Below are 16,098 nucleotides of genomic sequence, written 5' to 3'. Positions count from 1 at the left end.
TTAACGTCATCTCCGCCCTTATAATCTGCGACGTGGCCGGCTTCTTCTGCCCGGGAGGGGACGTCACTTCCGCCGAATCCCTGACCTGCTGCTAGGATCGCGACGGGAACTGGAGCCCGAGGTCCCCGCGCGGCCCGGGCCTGGCGCCCTGAGGGGAAGAGCGGCCCGGCCCGAGGTGAGGAGGACAGACTTGGGCGAGGGGAAGTTGAACGCACGAACCTGCCCTGAGGGAAAGATGCCACTGAGCTCTGGGGAAGGATGAGGACACACCTGATGCCCAGGTGTGAGGGGTGGGGGGGGGGGGGGCGGGGACTCACACACCTGGGGGACATAACTGACTTTGGAAGGGATCACCTATGTCTTGGGAAAAAGAGGCTTTACTCAGAGGCCAGGAATATACACCAACTGATTCAACTAAGGCCTGGGGGTGGGGGGGCGAGGAAGAGGAGGTGCATGAGATGGAGGAGAGGGAGACCCCTGAAGAAAAGGGGAAGAAACACTACAGGAGTGTGAAAGGCCAAGCAGCAATGGAGAACATACCTGAATGGGAGGAGTAGGCTCCTGAGCCTTGGAAAGGGGTTAATCGGATGGGGGGAAACAGCTGCATGGGGATAAGCTTCAAGACAGCACAGACTTTATCTCTCTTGGTCACTGCTGTGACCTCAAATAATGCATGAGACATAGTAGGCACTCATTAAATGTCTGTCAAATGACTGAATGCATGAATGATTACCGGGGCCCTGGTGGGATTGAGGGTTCACAAGAAGACACCTGGGGCCCTGGTGTGCATGTGTAAAAATAATGCACCTTGGAGAGGAGAAATACATATCTGTGAGAAGAAAGGAGTCGTGGTCAAACCCCAGAATACTCAAGTCCTAGGACAGCCTCCAAAACTTCTGAAATGGTGGGGAAACCTTTCTTTCTGGAGTACTGGCCAGTTTCCAGAATTGTCTGTGTTGGGCTTTTCAGGGCGCTGGGGTGGAGACTTTGACTCCAATCCCTTCCCTAGCCATGACGGACGGGATCCTAGGGAAGGCAGCCACAATGGAGATCCCCATCCACGGGAACGGTGAAGCGGGGCAGCTTCCTGAGGATGATGGGCTGGAGCAGGTGCTTCTGTTTGATTCTTCTCCATATTGTTTCAATTTAGGAATCCCAAATCATAAGCCCTGGCCTTTCACCCCATTCCAGTAGACTTCCCCTAACTTATCTAACTCCCTCCAATCTTTTTACAAATCTTCGTTCTGATTCTATGCAGACTTCCCTTGTGTGCTCTCTCTGTGATGCTTCAAGCTTGTTCTCACCCCCCAAATGCTTCAGCTGCCCCTATGTTCCTGAAGCCCCCCTCTTCTCTGGCCTATAGGACCTCCAGCAGGTGATGGTGTCAGGACCCAACCTCAATGAAACCAGCATTGTGTCTGGTGGCTATGGGGGCTCTGGTGATGGACTCATCCCCACAGGTATGAATGATCAGAACAGGACAGGACGCTTGAGTGGAGAGAGGGAGAGGAATGGTTCTGGGGAGTATAGGATGTGTCAAGAAAGCTTGAATTATGACTGGAGATCTTGGGAACTTCTGCTAGTATGAACCTTATGGACTGTCCTCAGCCCAGGGTTGTCCAGTTGCTCCCACTTGCCATTTAGCCCCTGAGATGTGTCCATTTGTTCTTTCTCTGCTGCCACCACCCAAATCATGTTAAGAACTCTGTTTCACAGAAGTTCTCCCTGCTCTAGAGCTTGAGCCTGATTTGGAACTCTGAAGCTTCTTAGAGTTTTACTTTAGACTCTAAAGCTTAGAGGAGCAAACAGCCCTGAATCTCACACTAAGATTCCACATGGGAATGTTAGTGAGGTTTCTTGCTATCAGGATCCACCATCCTTGACCTGCCACCCCATATTCAGTGTATTTTTTTCTGTTTCCTCTGTCCCCGTACACCAGCAACTCCCTCCCCCACTCCAGCCCCCATCACCACCTCAAAAGGAGGCCAGATGTATATTGGGATATGGGTCTTAGGGCACAAGGTATGAGTTCTTCCTAGTGAGTAGGAGAATCTCATTGTCCCTAGTTTCTGCTACTTCAGGGAAGCAATTTTCATATGCTGGGTGGGAGGTATGGGTGGAGCCACAGAGACATCTGATTATGTCTGAGAGAGGCTGGTGTCAGAGAACTTGGTCCTTTAGGGTCTGGCCGCCATCCATCTCACAGTACCACTCCTGCTGGCCCCGGAGATGAGGTGGCTCGGGGCATCGCTGGAGAGAAGTTTGACATCGTCAAGAAATGGGGCATCAATACATATAAGGTGGGATTTAAGTACCTTTCCCTTCCCCCAGACTCCCCCTGGGTACCTTTTCCCCATCTTCTGAATTCCACTATCCCATCTACGGCTGAGACTAGGAGCCTGGGGATGCTAGGGTAGATACCTGTTTGGAGGGGCGGCGGGGGGCAGGGTGCTAGGGCTCTGACTTATTCTCCCACTTCCCAATCAGTGCACAAAGCAGCTGTTGTCAGAAAGATTCGGCCGAGGCTCCCGGACTGTGGACCTGGAGCTAGAGCTGCAGATTGAGTTGCTGCGTGAGACGAAGCGCAAGTATGAGAGTGTCCTGCAGCTGGGCCGGGCACTGACAGCCCACCTCTACAGCCTGCTGCAGACCCAGCATGCACTAGGTGACGCCTTTGCTGACCTCAGCCAGAAGTCCCCAGAGCTTCAGGTGCCTTGGTCAGGCCAAAGAGGGTGGGGAGACTGGGCCCGGGCCCTCCCAGGCAGTCAGCCCTCAGCCTCCCTCCCTCCCTCCCTCCTGCAGCCCAGAGGGAGAACCCCTCCAGGGTGGGCTCAGCCCTACCCCCAGCAGCACTCACCTGTGGAGGCAGCCTAAGGGTTTGTACAGAGGTTCAGAAGTTGGAGGGGTGGGGGAGATGGCACACTAGATGCCTCACAAGTAACCCTTCTCTGCATCAGTGCTCGGCCTAATCAGAGCCCCTCCCTTGCCTGCTGCACTAGCTTTCCCTATTCCAGTCCTGTGAACTTATCTGAGAACCCCACTCCCACATTCCTACCCTAGGCATTTCTGGGTGGTCCCACTAACTTTCTGGCTAAGAGACCCTTGCTGGAGGCAGTCCTTGGTTGTTCCAGTTTCAATGGCTGTTTCCTTCCTGGGGAGGAGGGGAATGAGGGCCCTACAGCTTGATTCAGGTAGGAACTGTTACTCAAGGCCTGTCCTCCCCTTCTGCCTTCAGGAGGAATTTGGCTACAATGCAGAGACACAGAAGCTGCTGTGCAAGAATGGAGAGACACTGCTAGGGGCTGTGAACTTCTTTGTCTCTAGCATCAATACATTGGTCACCAAGACCATGGAAGACACGCTCATGACTGTCAAACAGTATGAGGCTGCCAGGTGTGGGCTCCCAGGGTTTTGGGAGTTGGCTGGCATGGGTGGAAGTTTGATCTTTGGGGTCGTAAGAATTGAGGAAGGAAAGGAAAGTATATGTGGACACAGGGGTGGAGACCAGCCTGTATTACCCTTCCCCAGGCTGGAATATGATGCCTACCGAACAGACTTAGAGGAGCTGAGCCTAGGCCCCCGGGATGCAGGGACGCGTGGTCGACTCGAGAGTGCCCAGGCCACTTTCCAGGCCCATCGGGACAAATATGAGAAGCTGCGGGGAGATGTGGCCATCAAGCTCAAGTTCCTGGAAGAAAACAAGGTGCCAACCCCACCCCTTTGACCCCAGTCCACTTTCCCATCTATAACACTGACCTTCTACCCCTAAGACCCTCCCCATCACTGGATGGGGAAATCCAGCCTGGCTAAGAAGTGGGATCTTTCCTCCAGCCCCTTCAACTCCTGGACCTTTCCAGTCACCTACCCTCCAATCCCTGGCCCTTTTCTATTGGAGGATTTGGTTGCTGATCCCAGGAACATAACTGGGAAAAATCACCCCACCCTGGGCTGGGGTACCAGAATGCCAGATCCAGCAAATCAAGTCAGGTTTCTCCCATCAGATTGCCCTTATCCTTTGACTCCATTAGTGGAGGTCAACCCCCACCCTGAAAGCACCATCAGAGCAGAATCCGTGTATCCCTGGTCTGGGCTCAGGCTCAAGAAGGGCATCTGAGTCCAGTCTCAGCTGACCCTGCTGGACCCCCAGATCAAGGTGATGCACAAGCAGCTGCTGCTCTTCCACAATGCCGTGTCAGCCTACTTTGCTGGGAACCAGAAACAACTGGAGCAGACCCTGCAGCAGTTCAACATCAAGCTGCGGCCTCCAGGAGCCGAGAAGCCCTCCTGGCTAGAGGAGCAGTGAGCTGCTCCTAGCCAAACCTGGCTATCAAGAAGGACATCGGGAGAGGCAGTCCCAGGGTGGGAGAGATTGGACATGGGACATCCCTTGCCACCTGCCCTCTGGCTTGGGTTCCCTTTCCCTTGCTGGGGCCTCATACCAGTTTTGCCCACACTGCTGTGGTAGGGAGGGGGCCTGCAGGCCCAGCAGCTGCTGCCCTGTCCTTTATCTTCCTGGCCACTGGGCTTCATTCCCAGATCTTTTCCTTCCACTCCACAGCCAAAGGCTATGACAAAACCACTCCCTGGCCAATGGCATTACTCCTCAGGCCTATCCCCAGCTCCTGGGGTGTGCCCCCTGACCAATGGCAGAGTCTCAAAAGGCCCTGTCAGCCAATGGCAGCTCTTCTTGGGCTCCCCTGAGCCAATGATGTTGCCTCCAATACCCTTTGTCCCTCCTCTATGCGTCCCCAATGCAGAGAAGGGGACTGGGACCAAAGGGGTGGGGATAATGGGGAGCCCCATTTCTGGCCCTGCATCTGAATGGGCTTCCCCTCACCAACCCACCCAGTTTAATTGTGCTTAGAGCCCTGGAAGATTGGGAACTAGCACTAGGAATAAACCTTTCATAAAAGCAGGCCCAGTGAGGTCAATTTGTGGGGGGGACTCTAGGAGGGTGGGCTGGGTGGAGAAATACTCAGTCTAATCATACACCAAAATCCTATCAAGTCAGAAGAGCAGAGGCCAGATAGCTGAAGTCACAGGTTTCAGGAACAGTCTGAGATCCTACTCTTCCCCCAGCCCCAGCTGGAGCTGAAGCTTTATTTGCTCTTTAGGCCAGCACCGAGATAGCTATGGTCTTCAGAGCATGGGGCCTAGAGGGGGTTGGGCCCGCTGACCATCATCCATTCATTCATACAGCAAATATTTACTGAGTGCTTTTATTTGCCAGGCACTGCACTAGACCCTGGGGAAACATCAGTGAATAAAACACAGTCCCTGCCCCACAGCGCTCATGGCCTAGTGGGGGATAGAGACAAGTAACCAGGCAACTACAATACAGTAATGAGTACTAGGATACAGAAGTTCAGGGAGCTATGGGAGTGCAGAGGAGGGGTGTCTAGCCCAGTCTGCAGTGGAGATGGGATGTCAACTTGAAAACTAAGAACTGAACAGCAAGTAGGAACAGCCAGGCAAGCAATAGGGAGAAGAGCAACCTAGGCAGAGAGGCCAGCGTATGTGTAAGCCCTGATAGGACCAGGGTGCAATTCACTTTGGAATGAAAAGTGGAAGGGGAGTGGCTAGAGAAGGGCTAGGGAAGTGAGGCAGCAAGGAGTCACACTGGGCCTGTTCAGGCTCATTAAGGACTTTTGCCTTTAGAGGAGAAAGGTAGCTGTGATGCTTTGTCAAGCGCAAGTTTGATGGGATGGGAGAAATCTAAGGTTGAGGAAAGTAGTCCTCATGAGGCTTGAAATAGTGTTATACAGACCTTGGCTCCCTTACATTGGATAGTCTAGTGGCCCTGGCCCAAAACCCCAAAGCAAGCATGAATGCTGAGACTCATTCACAAACATTGGAACACCTGTGCTGGGTGCCAGACCTCATCAGGTGGATGAGAGGTTGAGGGTGCACCCAGGTGTTGAGCCCTTATCAACTTTGTGTGGGGCAAGAAAGTACCCCCAACAGCACTTTGATTCAGTCAGGGCCTTGGTATACCATCACTTCTGTGCTTCTTGGCCAAGGAGAGCTCCAGAATTTTTCAACATTCTCCCCTACCTCTCTCAAGAGCTGGAAGAAGGGGACAACCCAGTCAGCAGATTGTCATAGCACTGAGATCCATGCAGCCTGATTTTGCTCTTTGTCACTGACTCTGCAGCTTCCAGGCAGCCTTTCTGGGTTTTGGTCAGCCTGCAGTCATCTGACTGGAGCTTGATTATTAGGTTGGGTGGTCCACATACAACCCCCCACTTTATGGGCCACTGGGGACCTCCAACATGAAATGTACTGAATCTCCAGGTGATTGGGAGCAAGATCTAAAGCAGAGCTCAAACCATAGCTACACCACTTTCTAAGTGAGTTAGCTGATCAGGGTTAACGTCTGGGGAGCCAAGGGCCCTCAGTTTCTTCCGCTGTAAAACACATCTAATAAAAGAAGATACCTATTAAGATTATGAGTATTAAGGAGATAATATATGTAAAGTGATTCGTTATGTGTCTGGCACATAATAAGCACTCAGTCCCTGTTAACTGTTATTATAATTTTTATTATTTACCACCGGGGCTGCTTTTCCACAATGTGATGATTCTGAATTGCTCTGGTTTTTTGGAGTGTGGAAGGGAGTCGCTGGATGGTCTGAACCATAATCTCCTCGCGAGGGGTCTCCTCACCTACAGCCAAATCAAGTCCCCCACCTTTCACCACCCCGTCCGCCCCTTCTCCTAGCGCTTTGGGTGCTGTGCTTCCACCTGGAGGCCCTTCCGTCGCCCAGAGATCCATGCCGAGGTACGGACTATCCCGTATCCCCCTGCCGCAGCAGAGAGCACACTAGCATATTCCCAAGGAGCCCCCGAAGAAAGCTGGGAAGTGCACCTCCTGGAGGGCCCGGACCGGCTCCCAGAGTCCGAAATCTCTGCTGACCAGCTGCGTTTCCTTGACGGAGCCTCAGCCCAGTTCCTGAGACCTGCCCCGGAGCGGTCGGGAGCCAGAGGCAGCTGGCAGAGATCGTGGATCCGGGATCCGGCTCACGCGTTCCCCAACCCGCCGGCTGAGGCAGCTCCCGTAGGAGCCTCGAGGGGGTTGGGGGAGCCCGGCGGGTGGGGTAAAAGGGGGCGGGGCCTCCGCGGCGGCGGGCGGGCCGTGGGTGGGTCTTCAGCACCCGAGCCGCCCCCTCCCCCGGCGGGTCCGCAGCCCCGCCCCGGCCCCTCCCTCCGGCCTGTGCGGCGGGTCCGGCGGCGGCGCCGGCGCGGGGACAGGCAGAGGCGCGGGACGTGGGGCGGCGCCGCGGGCAGGGCCGGGCGGACGGGCGCTGGCAGCGGGGGCAGCGCCGCGGGCCGCTCCGAGTGGCCGCAGTCTGGGCCTTGGCCCTCCCATCCTGCTCCGCCGCGGTGAGTGCGACGGGCGGCCCCCAGGGGTGCGTTTGTGTCCCTGTTTGCTCGGGTCCGCGTCCAGGTCCGAGCCGCGGTGTGTCTGTCCGAGTGTCTGTGGGTGGGGGCACAGATGCTTTTCAAAAGCTGTGCCTGTCTCTGTCCACGTGAGGCGTGTCCGTGTCTGTGAGAGCAGTGGGGGGATTCTTCGGGCTGTGGCTGCTCACGTGAGGTCCATGTTTGAGGTGGGGGGAGGCGCGGGTGGATGGGTGATGGTTCCTTGGAGGAGCGCGGGGTTTGGGAGCTTGTGTATGTTGGCGGAGGGTGTCGAACGCTGCGGCCGAGGGTGGTGGTGGTTTGGCGGGTGGGGTTGCTGAATGGAACTCTGGAATCTTGTGGCCCAGCTTGTCTGAAGGGTTCCTTTCTCCCTGGGTGCAGACACTTCCACCCCTAGCTTCCCCCACCATCCTCCTCAGCCACCCAGAAGCCCACCAGCCAGGGTGGAGGACACTCTTTCCTCCTCTAGAGCTGCTCCCTTGACAGGAAGCCTGATCCGGAGGCTGCTTGTTGTAGGAAAAGACCCCTCTGGTTCCCCTTCAGCCTGGGCCCTGCCTGGAGGACCCCAGGCCCCTCCCTGGTTCCAGCCTCCTCCCTTCTGGACTTGGCTTCAGATCCTGGGCTGCAAACCTGCAGGGACAGATGGTTGCAGGTTGGAGGGGCAGGCTGCACCCCAGAGAGGTCGGTCTGACTGAAGGCAGGTCCTGGGCTTGTTCCTGGTGTGGGGGTCTCTGATGTGGATAGCATATGCCCAGGACTAGCCCCAGTAGGAAGATGAAATCTGGAAGGTTGGAGTCGGTGCAGAGGTCTTTTTCACAGGTCTCTCTCCCTGTTTGTGTGTCCAGCTCACCAGTGCCCATTCATCCCCTAAGTAGGGCTCTGGTTTGCTGCAGAATTGGAATCAGAGCTGCAGGCCTGACAGGTGCCCTGCCTCTCTTGGCTTACATGCCACCAGTGACAGAGCACTTACTACCTTATGCTGTGGGGAGGCTTTTGTATGTTAAGTAGAGGTCTTTTTCCTTGGAACTTTGTTCACTTGTCTTGTTATTGCCTGTGCTTTTGAGTCTCTGTCTGGTGAGAGGGAACTGCAGTGATTTAAACATGGCTCTCCTGTCACCAACATATACTGAGCACCCTCTGTGCCAGGTGCTGCCTCAGCCACTTAGGGGACAATGGCATTCTTGCTGAGAGAAGAGCTTGAGCAAAGGCCCATGGTTGTGATAGTACAGCCTGTGTTCAGAAAAACAGAGCAAAACCATATGGCTAGAGAGAGGGTGTCCAGAGGGAGTGTCATGGGTGCCCTAAACTTAGCAAATGTTTATTCTGGAAGGGGGTGGAAGCAGCTGCACACCTAGCCTTACCATGGAAAGCAATCAAATCCTCAAGGTGGTACAAGATGGGATTTAATCATGGCACATATTACAGTCTGTAGGGACCTTTGGCTGGAAAGAGAACCCAGGGGATTGCAGATTTGGAGGACAAAAAGACCCTCCCCATCCCAATTTACAAGTAAGGGGCTGGAGTAGAAACTTGCCCAGTGTCTTACCTTGCCTTAGTGAGATTAGTGTCAGAGTCAGGATTGGCTCCTAAATCTCCTGACCTTTTAACTTTGACACATTTTTAGAAGCAGAATATAGGATATAGTCATAGCTGGTATCTGAAAGGTGAAAGAACAGGAAGAATTGAGAAGATTCCCAGGGTTCTGGCTGGTGTGGCCAGGTGGATGATGGTACCTTTTGTTGAGATAAGAAACGCCAGCAGGAAGAGTAGGTTAGGGGGAAAATCAGTTTTAGACTAATCTCTATGCATCATCCACGTAGAGATGTTCAAGATATAGCTGGGTATATGGGTCTGGTGTGCAAGTAAGTTTTCTGCACAGGAGATAAGGCTTTGAGAGTCAAGTGGATGGTTACTGAAGCCATGGAAGTTGATGAGATTTCCCAGGCAGAGTATGAAACTAAGAGAAGAGGTCCTGGATCAAAGACCTTAGGAACTAAACATTTAAGGAATGGGCAGTGAAGGCACAGCTAGAGAGGCAGGTGGAGAGCCCTCCTTGAGTGGGTTGTGAAAACATCTAGGACAACCTCTGCCCTTTCAAGTCTTGCTCTCTCAGTCTTGCTCTCTTGCCCCAACTGGTCCATGTTTCTTAATTTTTCATGCTTCTGTTCCTTTACTCACTGTTTTCCCAATGTACCTGTCAAACTCCTTCAAGAGTCAGCTTATATATCTCTTCCTCTGGAAGCCTTCTTTATTCTCCCCCACCACCTTCAGAGTTAGATACTTCCTCCTCTTTTTGTCCATAATAGTTAGAGTATATCAGTATCATGACATGTACCACATTATAGTACTGTATTTCCATGTCTCTTTCCCACGCTAGTCTGAGAATTGGTGAAAGACCGGGAGTGCAGCTGTTTCAGCTCTGTGTCTCCAGTTCCAAGTTTAAGAGCCTGGTCCAGGGTATGCCCAGGGAAGTTTGATTGTTTGATAGGTTAATCAGCTGATTAAATGGTTCATCCACCTGCTCATTCTGGCAGTGATGGGGGAGATGGCACTGTGAATTGCATCACTTTCCTTCCCTGCCAATCTTATTGAAAGGATTCCTTTGCTTTCAGGACTCTATCCTTCCAAGGCTTCATCTGTCCCAGAGAAGCCCCAAAACTGTAACCTGTAGTCATTTGTCACTTTTCTGAGGCCTCCAATGATCAAATACCCTTAGGGGCTAGTGGACGGGAACGAGTCATTTTAGGAAGCAAGTGAGCCTAGATGACCTCTTGCATTGTTTTTTAACAATGCCGTGGTCACCTACCTCCAGTCACAGCTGTGTGAAGCATGTATACTGGGACTCTCGTAAGTCTGTAGGAGGAAGTCATGGGGGAAATTGGATGCTGTTTGAGAATTTGGAGAAACTGAAAAGCCTTGAGACATATCCTTTGCAGATGCCAAGGATCTAGTGGAGTCAGCACTGGCTTTCTTCATCTGCTCAAAATCAACTTCCTCCTCACCCTCTGGATCTGGCTTCCTTTCCTCCAGCCCCTGGAAACCATACTCCCTAAAGTTAGTGACAGCTTCTTTTTGGCTTTAGATCCTGGGGATTCTCTGCAGTGTTTCACAATGAAGATTGTTCCCTTATCCATGAAGCTTCTTCTACCTTGGTCTTCATGATATCTCTCTTTCCTGTTTCTCCTGCCTCTCTGGCCATAACCTTTTCAATTCCTTTGCAAGCTTTGTTTCCTGGACGTATCCCTTGAATGATGAAGTTCCTCAGAGCACAGTCACAGTCTCTCCTTTCTCTCCTTATGCTCTGTCTGGGTGATGTCAGCCAATACCATGGCTTCGGGCACCATGTCTACACCAGTAACTCCCAGATCCCTATCTCCAGGCCACTCTCTTTCCTAGGCTCCAGCCTAACTTTCCCACTGCCAGCTGGACCTCTCCACTCAAAATGCCCAATAGGCTTCTCAGATCTGTCTTATTAAACCCTGAACTTATCTTCTCATTCAGCTGCTCCTCTCCTAGAGTTTCCAAGCCAGAAAACAAGGAATCATCTCCAGTTCTTTCTTCTCCATCTACTCTTCACATCACACCAACCAGTCATCAATTTCTGTTGATTCCTCCCTGTGAAATCTACTTCTCTCCACCTCCCCTTTGCTTCTTCCCTAGTCAAGGCCACCATCACCTCTCCTGTGGAATATCATGCAGTCTCACTTTTCCCCTGGTAACTTCTCTAAACAGTTTTTCACACAGCAGTCAAAAAGCTACTCTTTTGACTCTATTACTTTCTACTTAAACCCTCTTTGCCCGCCTAAACCCCCCACCCCCCTGACCCTACCCAAGGTTTCCTTTGCTCTTTGAATGATGACTTAATTCCCAAGCAGGGAAGAGTAAAGTCTAAACTCTTTAATAAGGCCAATAAAGCATTGTATGATCTAGCTCCTGCCTATCACTCCATCTCATTTCTTAGCCCACCTCTGTCACAGTGTGTGATTCAGTCTCCTGATGCAGAAGGCACCATGCTTTGTAACTCTTACACATCCTGGAGCTCTCAGCATGAAAGGCACTTTCTTAGGAGAACTCCTTTGACCCCCAACCTCTAGTAACCCCCCTCCCCTGCCCCAGCTCTAGGTTAGGTGACCTCTGTGCTCCTGGAGCAACCTGTGCTTCCCCACAAAGCCTTCCATATTACATTGCAGTCATCTATTTGTTAGACTGGAATCCATGAAGGCTGCACTGTGACTATTTATCTTTGTGTTCCCAGTCCTAACAGAGGTGTTGAGTGAATGCTGATTGCGGAAATGAAGTGCCTTTAGAACTGAGCCATAAAAGATGGGTAGGATAAGGGATGCAGGGATGGCAGTGGCAGCCTGAGGAAGGAGGGTTGAATCTCAGGTTTAAGTTCAAGATCCTCCAAGTTTCTGCTGTGATAAACAGTCCACTTAAACCATTGCCTAGAGGACTTTGGGGGCAGATCTGTAGGACACGGTGGGATGGGAGAGGTGGGAGTAAGAGCCCAAGAGAAGAAGGGAATCTTAGTGATTCAGTCTGGGGTATGGCCTCAGCAGTTGCATGCCTGCCAAGTCTGGGTGGGGAACTGAAGCAGGAAGGGGAAGGGAGGGAGGAGCTGTCCGTCCTGGATGTAGCCCAGTCCCCGCCCCTGTGTGACAGGCTGGGAGAGCCCCTTGGGCTTGGAGAGAGGCGGAGCCTGACATCCAGCTGCCCTAGCAGGGCCCAGTAGACCACTCCTACTCTTCTTCCCAGCCCTCCCCTTCATCAGACAGAAGCTTCAGCTTGGCTCCCACCTCCTGTTCCTTCCTCCAACCCTCAATCTGTCCTCTTCCTGCTATGTTGTCCTGGTGTTAAGTCTCTCTGGAGAGAGAACCTCTGAGTCCCAGTGCCCACATCAGGAGAGGATGCTCTCAGGGATGCCCTTCCTATCCTGTTCCTACTCATTCCCACCCTTCTACAAACATAAGACACATGCAGTTCAGCCCCCTGTTCCTCCTCAAACCTGGAGAGGGCTCTGGACTGGCCCCACTGCATGCATGTATTCATGTATTCATTCATTCGTTCATTCATTCATTCATTCATTGTTTTTACAGAAGCCCATGATACATCTAGCTGGGCACAGATAGTTGTTACCTGATTCTAGTCACCTCCTATTTTGAAGTAGTCCAGCTATTTTTCTGCCTTCCTTCGTGGCCACATTTCTGTCATGAATTGTCTATGCCACTGTGTTAATTTCTTCATCTCCATTCATCATTCAACAACTCTAACCTGGTTGCTGTCCCTACTGTGCCACCAGAAGCAAACCTGGTGGGCATTCCAGTCTTCATCTTACTTCACCATCTCTTCTTTCTGGAATCATTCTCTTCTTTGGAAGAGTCCCACAGTCTCTTGGGTTTTTTCTATTCCTTTGGGTTCTCCTTCACTCTCCACTCTCTGTCTCTAGGAGGCCTCATCCATTCTCATTGCTTTAAGTGCTGTTAATATGCCAATGCTTCCAAAACCAGACAGATTCTATTCTATTCCTTACTTTACATCTCTACCCAGATATCATATAGCGTCTCAAACCTAGCATGCCAAAACCGGAATGCCCCAGATCAGTTCTTCAGCTTTTACTATCTCTAGGCATGGCCTACCACTTCCTTAAGTGAAAAACCTGGGAGTCATTACTGGCATTCCATTATCCCTCTCACACCCAATCCGTTGTGATGTTTTTTTGATTCAACCTCATGAATATTTCTCAAATCATTCTACCTTTTTGCCTATATCTCTGCCAGTACCCAACATCATCTGACCCAAAGAACTGAGGCAGCTTCCTAACTGGTCTCCCTGCTTCCACTCTAGCCTCTCCTCAATCCTCATAGCTACCAGAAGAGCTTTTTAACTTTGTTTTTATTGTTTTGTAAATTGGACCATCCCTCCTCCTCACCCCCAATCAGGATAAAATCCAAATTCTTAACCTCAAGGTCCTTGGTGATATCATTCCAGCCTCATTTCCCGGACTTACCTCTTGTCTTTTATTCACTTTGCACTGATCACATAGTCCTTTTGGGTTCTCAGTGAGCCTTCTGCTAAGAACTTTCATTCCTGCTGTTCCTTCAGCTCAGAATGACTTCCTTCCCTCAGTCTTTGATGCCTCCACCCTCATCCCTACCATTTTCCTTCCAACCCTCAGAGCTCGGTTTACAAGTTACCTGCTTGGAGAGGCTTTCTCTGATCACCCAACCAAATCAGTGTTGTTTCTCATAGGATCCTTTCTTTTTTATAGCACTTCCTTCCCTGCAGTTTATAAGTATGTATTTGTTTATTTACTTTTAAAACATCGCCATTACAAGGACAGTGACCATATCTGTTTTGTTTACGCTCTATCCCTAGTGCCTGTACAAAGTAGGCACTTAATAGATATTTGTTGAACTGTGGACTAATGATTCAATAAATATAGATCAATCCTTTATATCAGGCTTTCTGCTAAGTGTTAGGGATAAAAAAGTAAAATATCATGCCTGCCTTCGAGAACTCTTCATGCAGTGGAAGAAGTAGAGCAGTTACAAGGATATTATAATATAGCATATATGGGCTAGAATGGAAGAAATACAGGGTATGTAGGGATACAAAGATGGAATACCTAACCCAGACTTCAGGAAACCAGGGAGGACCTTCTGGAGGAAGTGACATTCATGTGGAGACCTGAAAGATCAGTGGGAGTCGGCCAGACAAAGCGGGGCTTGTAAGAGGATCTCAGGCTAAGGGAACGGAATGTTTGATGGCCCAGAAGCAAAAGAGAACAAGGAGTTTTCCAGGAACTGAAAAGAAGCCAATGTGATTTTTTTTTTTTCAACGTTTTATTTATTTTTGGGACAGAGAGAGAGACAGAGCATGAACGGGGGAGGGGCAGAGAGAGGGAGACACAGAATCGGAAACAGGCTCCAGGCTCTGAGCCATCAGCCCAGAGCCTGACGCGGGGCTCGAACTCCCGGACCGTGAGATCGTGACCTGGCTGAAGTCGGACGCTTAACCGACTGCGCCACCCAGGCGCCCCCCAATGTGATTTTTTAAATAAATGTTTATTCATTTTTGAGAGACAGAGAGAGAGCATGAGTAGGGGAGGTGCAGGGAGAGAGGGAGAGAGAGAGAATCCCAAGCAGCCTCTGTGCTGCCAGCGCAGAGCCTGAACTGGGTCTCGAACTCATGAACTGTGAGATCATGATCTGAGCTGAAATTAAGAGTTGGACACTCAACCGACTGAGCCACCCAGGCGCCCTGTGACTGATCATATATAATCATGAGACGTGAGGTAGTAGAGGGAGGTATGGAGCAAACAAAGCTAAACCTTGTTGGCCAACATAAGGAGTTTGGACTTTGTTCTCTGGACAATGGAGAACCAGTGAGGGATTTTAATAGGGAGTAAGTGACAAGATAGAACCTGTGTTTCAGGAGCCTTGGTCTAGCTGCAAGGGAGATAGATGAGCATGCACAAGCAAGGAAACAAGGATACCAGTTAGGAGGCTGTTGTTGTATCACAGGAGAGACTCAGTAGGATGAGGATTCAGGGAAGGCAGAGGAAGTGAAAGATGGGTGTGTCATTGAAAGTGGGCATCCTTGTACTATGTACTCAATAGGCACTATCGCAAATTCTCAAAACATCCATTTGAGGTATGGATTATTCCCATAATTCCAAATCAGGAGACTGAGGCTCAGAGAGGTTGTATGAATTGCCCAAGGTCACATAGCTGGTAAGAGGCTGAGCTGGGTTTGAAACTCAGTCTAACCCTAAGTCTGTGGTTTTAACCAGAGCACCATGCTCAGAGGTCACTCAGCCCACCTCCTTCACCCTGTTCCCTCCCAATCACTGCCTGTCCTGCCTCTGTCTGGAAAGAAATGGGGTTAGTTCTCTGCAGGGGATTTGAGTGGTGAGATTAGGTGGGGAGAGGAAATGTGAGCTTCCCTAGGACTGACCATGTCTCTGTACACAGGCTGGTGTGAGTGGTAGGAGCCATCCGTGAACACCATGGCGAAGAGGGAGGACAGCCCTGGCCCAGAGGTCCAGCCAATGGACAAGCAGTTTCTGGTGTGCAGCATCTGCCTGGATCGGTACCGGTGCCCCAAGGTCCTGCCTTGCCTGCACACGTTTTGTGAGAGGTGAGAGGGTGTGTGTACCAGGGAGGGATGAGGACCTTGCCGCCTCCCCTGAGAGGGGGTGGCATGTATAAACCTATAGGAGGTGAGGAAAATGGGTATACATGTAGGGGAGCAGATGTACCCCAAACTGCAGGAGGTGAGGGTTTGGTGCAAGAACGTGTGAGAGAGGACCAGAAGCTGCTAACACTGGGCCGTGGTCTCTGCCCCTTCCCAAACCAAGGCAGCTTTCAACACCATCAGAGAAATCAAACAGAGCCCAGGTCCTTCCTTCTCTGTTTATCTTCATGGTTGTTCTGAGGCGCTGAGTGAAAGGCAACCACCCCCTTTAGGCTTTATCCGTTATTTACTCATTCAACAAATATTATTTATTGAGCATTTCTATGTGCCGGACCTGTCCCAGGCATTGGGTATGATAAGGAAACAGGTATCATACTTGCTTTTAGAGTATAGTTAAACAGAAAGCCAGTGATCAAAGGATCATACAGCCAGACTATAGATAAATGTAAGTATTGCCCCCTTCATAATGCTGCACCTGAAGTG

General features: G+C 51.1%; 2 protein-coding genes across 4 annotated transcripts in view; both read left to right on the top strand.

Moving 5' to 3' along the window:
- Nucleotides 1-10: 10 nt before the first annotated feature.
- ARFIP2 (ADP ribosylation factor interacting protein 2) lies at nt 11-15,501 on the top strand. Of its 3 annotated transcripts, none has more exons than XM_045484331.1 (8): nt 11-175; nt 970-1,110; nt 1,364-1,460; nt 2,182-2,300; nt 2,488-2,709; nt 3,236-3,393; nt 3,529-3,703; nt 15,393-15,501. In XM_045484331.1, exons 2-8 carry the CDS (start codon nt 1,012-1,014, stop codon nt 15,420-15,422), a joined length of 900 nt encoding a protein of 299 aa, XP_045340287.1. In that variant the 5' UTR covers nt 11-175; nt 970-1,011; the 3' UTR covers nt 15,423-15,501. The 3 variants fall into 3 exon arrangements, with proteins under 3 accessions (XP_045340287.1, XP_045340285.1, XP_045340286.1); XM_045484329.1 differs by lacking the exon at nt 15,393-15,501 and adding an exon at nt 4,148-4,915; XM_045484330.1 differs by lacking the exon at nt 15,393-15,501 and adding an exon at nt 4,148-4,915 and having other exon boundaries at nt 62-281.
- The window catches only part of TRIM3 (tripartite motif containing 3), a 15,951-nt gene continuing 15,280 nt past the window's right edge, over nt 15,428-16,098 (top strand). Inside the window, exon 1 of the mRNA XM_045484328.1 lies at nt 15,428-15,558. Within this exon, the coding sequence (XP_045340284.1) occupies nt 15,428-15,558 (131 nt within the window). The remainder of the gene's footprint in view (nt 15,559-16,098) is intronic.

Source organism: Leopardus geoffroyi, chromosome D1 (assembly GCF_018350155.1).
Source record: "Leopardus geoffroyi isolate Oge1 chromosome D1, O.geoffroyi_Oge1_pat1.0, whole genome shotgun sequence".
Lineage (NCBI taxonomy): Eukaryota > Metazoa > Chordata > Mammalia > Carnivora > Felidae > Leopardus > Leopardus geoffroyi.
The sequence above is the reverse complement of the archived record's forward strand: the minus strand, read 5'-3'. Positions and strand labels throughout refer to the sequence as shown.

Coding starts and splice junctions, on each gene's coding strand:
- ARFIP2 (XM_045484329.1), top strand. CDS start 1,012: ATGACGGACGGGATCCTAGGGAAGGCAGCCACAATGGAGATCCCCATC. Junction 1,111..1,363: donor AGGATGATGGGCTGGAGCAG/GTGCTTCTGTTT, acceptor TCTGGCCTATAG/GACCTCCAGCAGGTGATGGT. Junction 1,461..2,181: donor TGATGGACTCATCCCCACAG/GTATGAATGATC, acceptor TTGGTCCTTTAG/GGTCTGGCCGCCATCCATCT.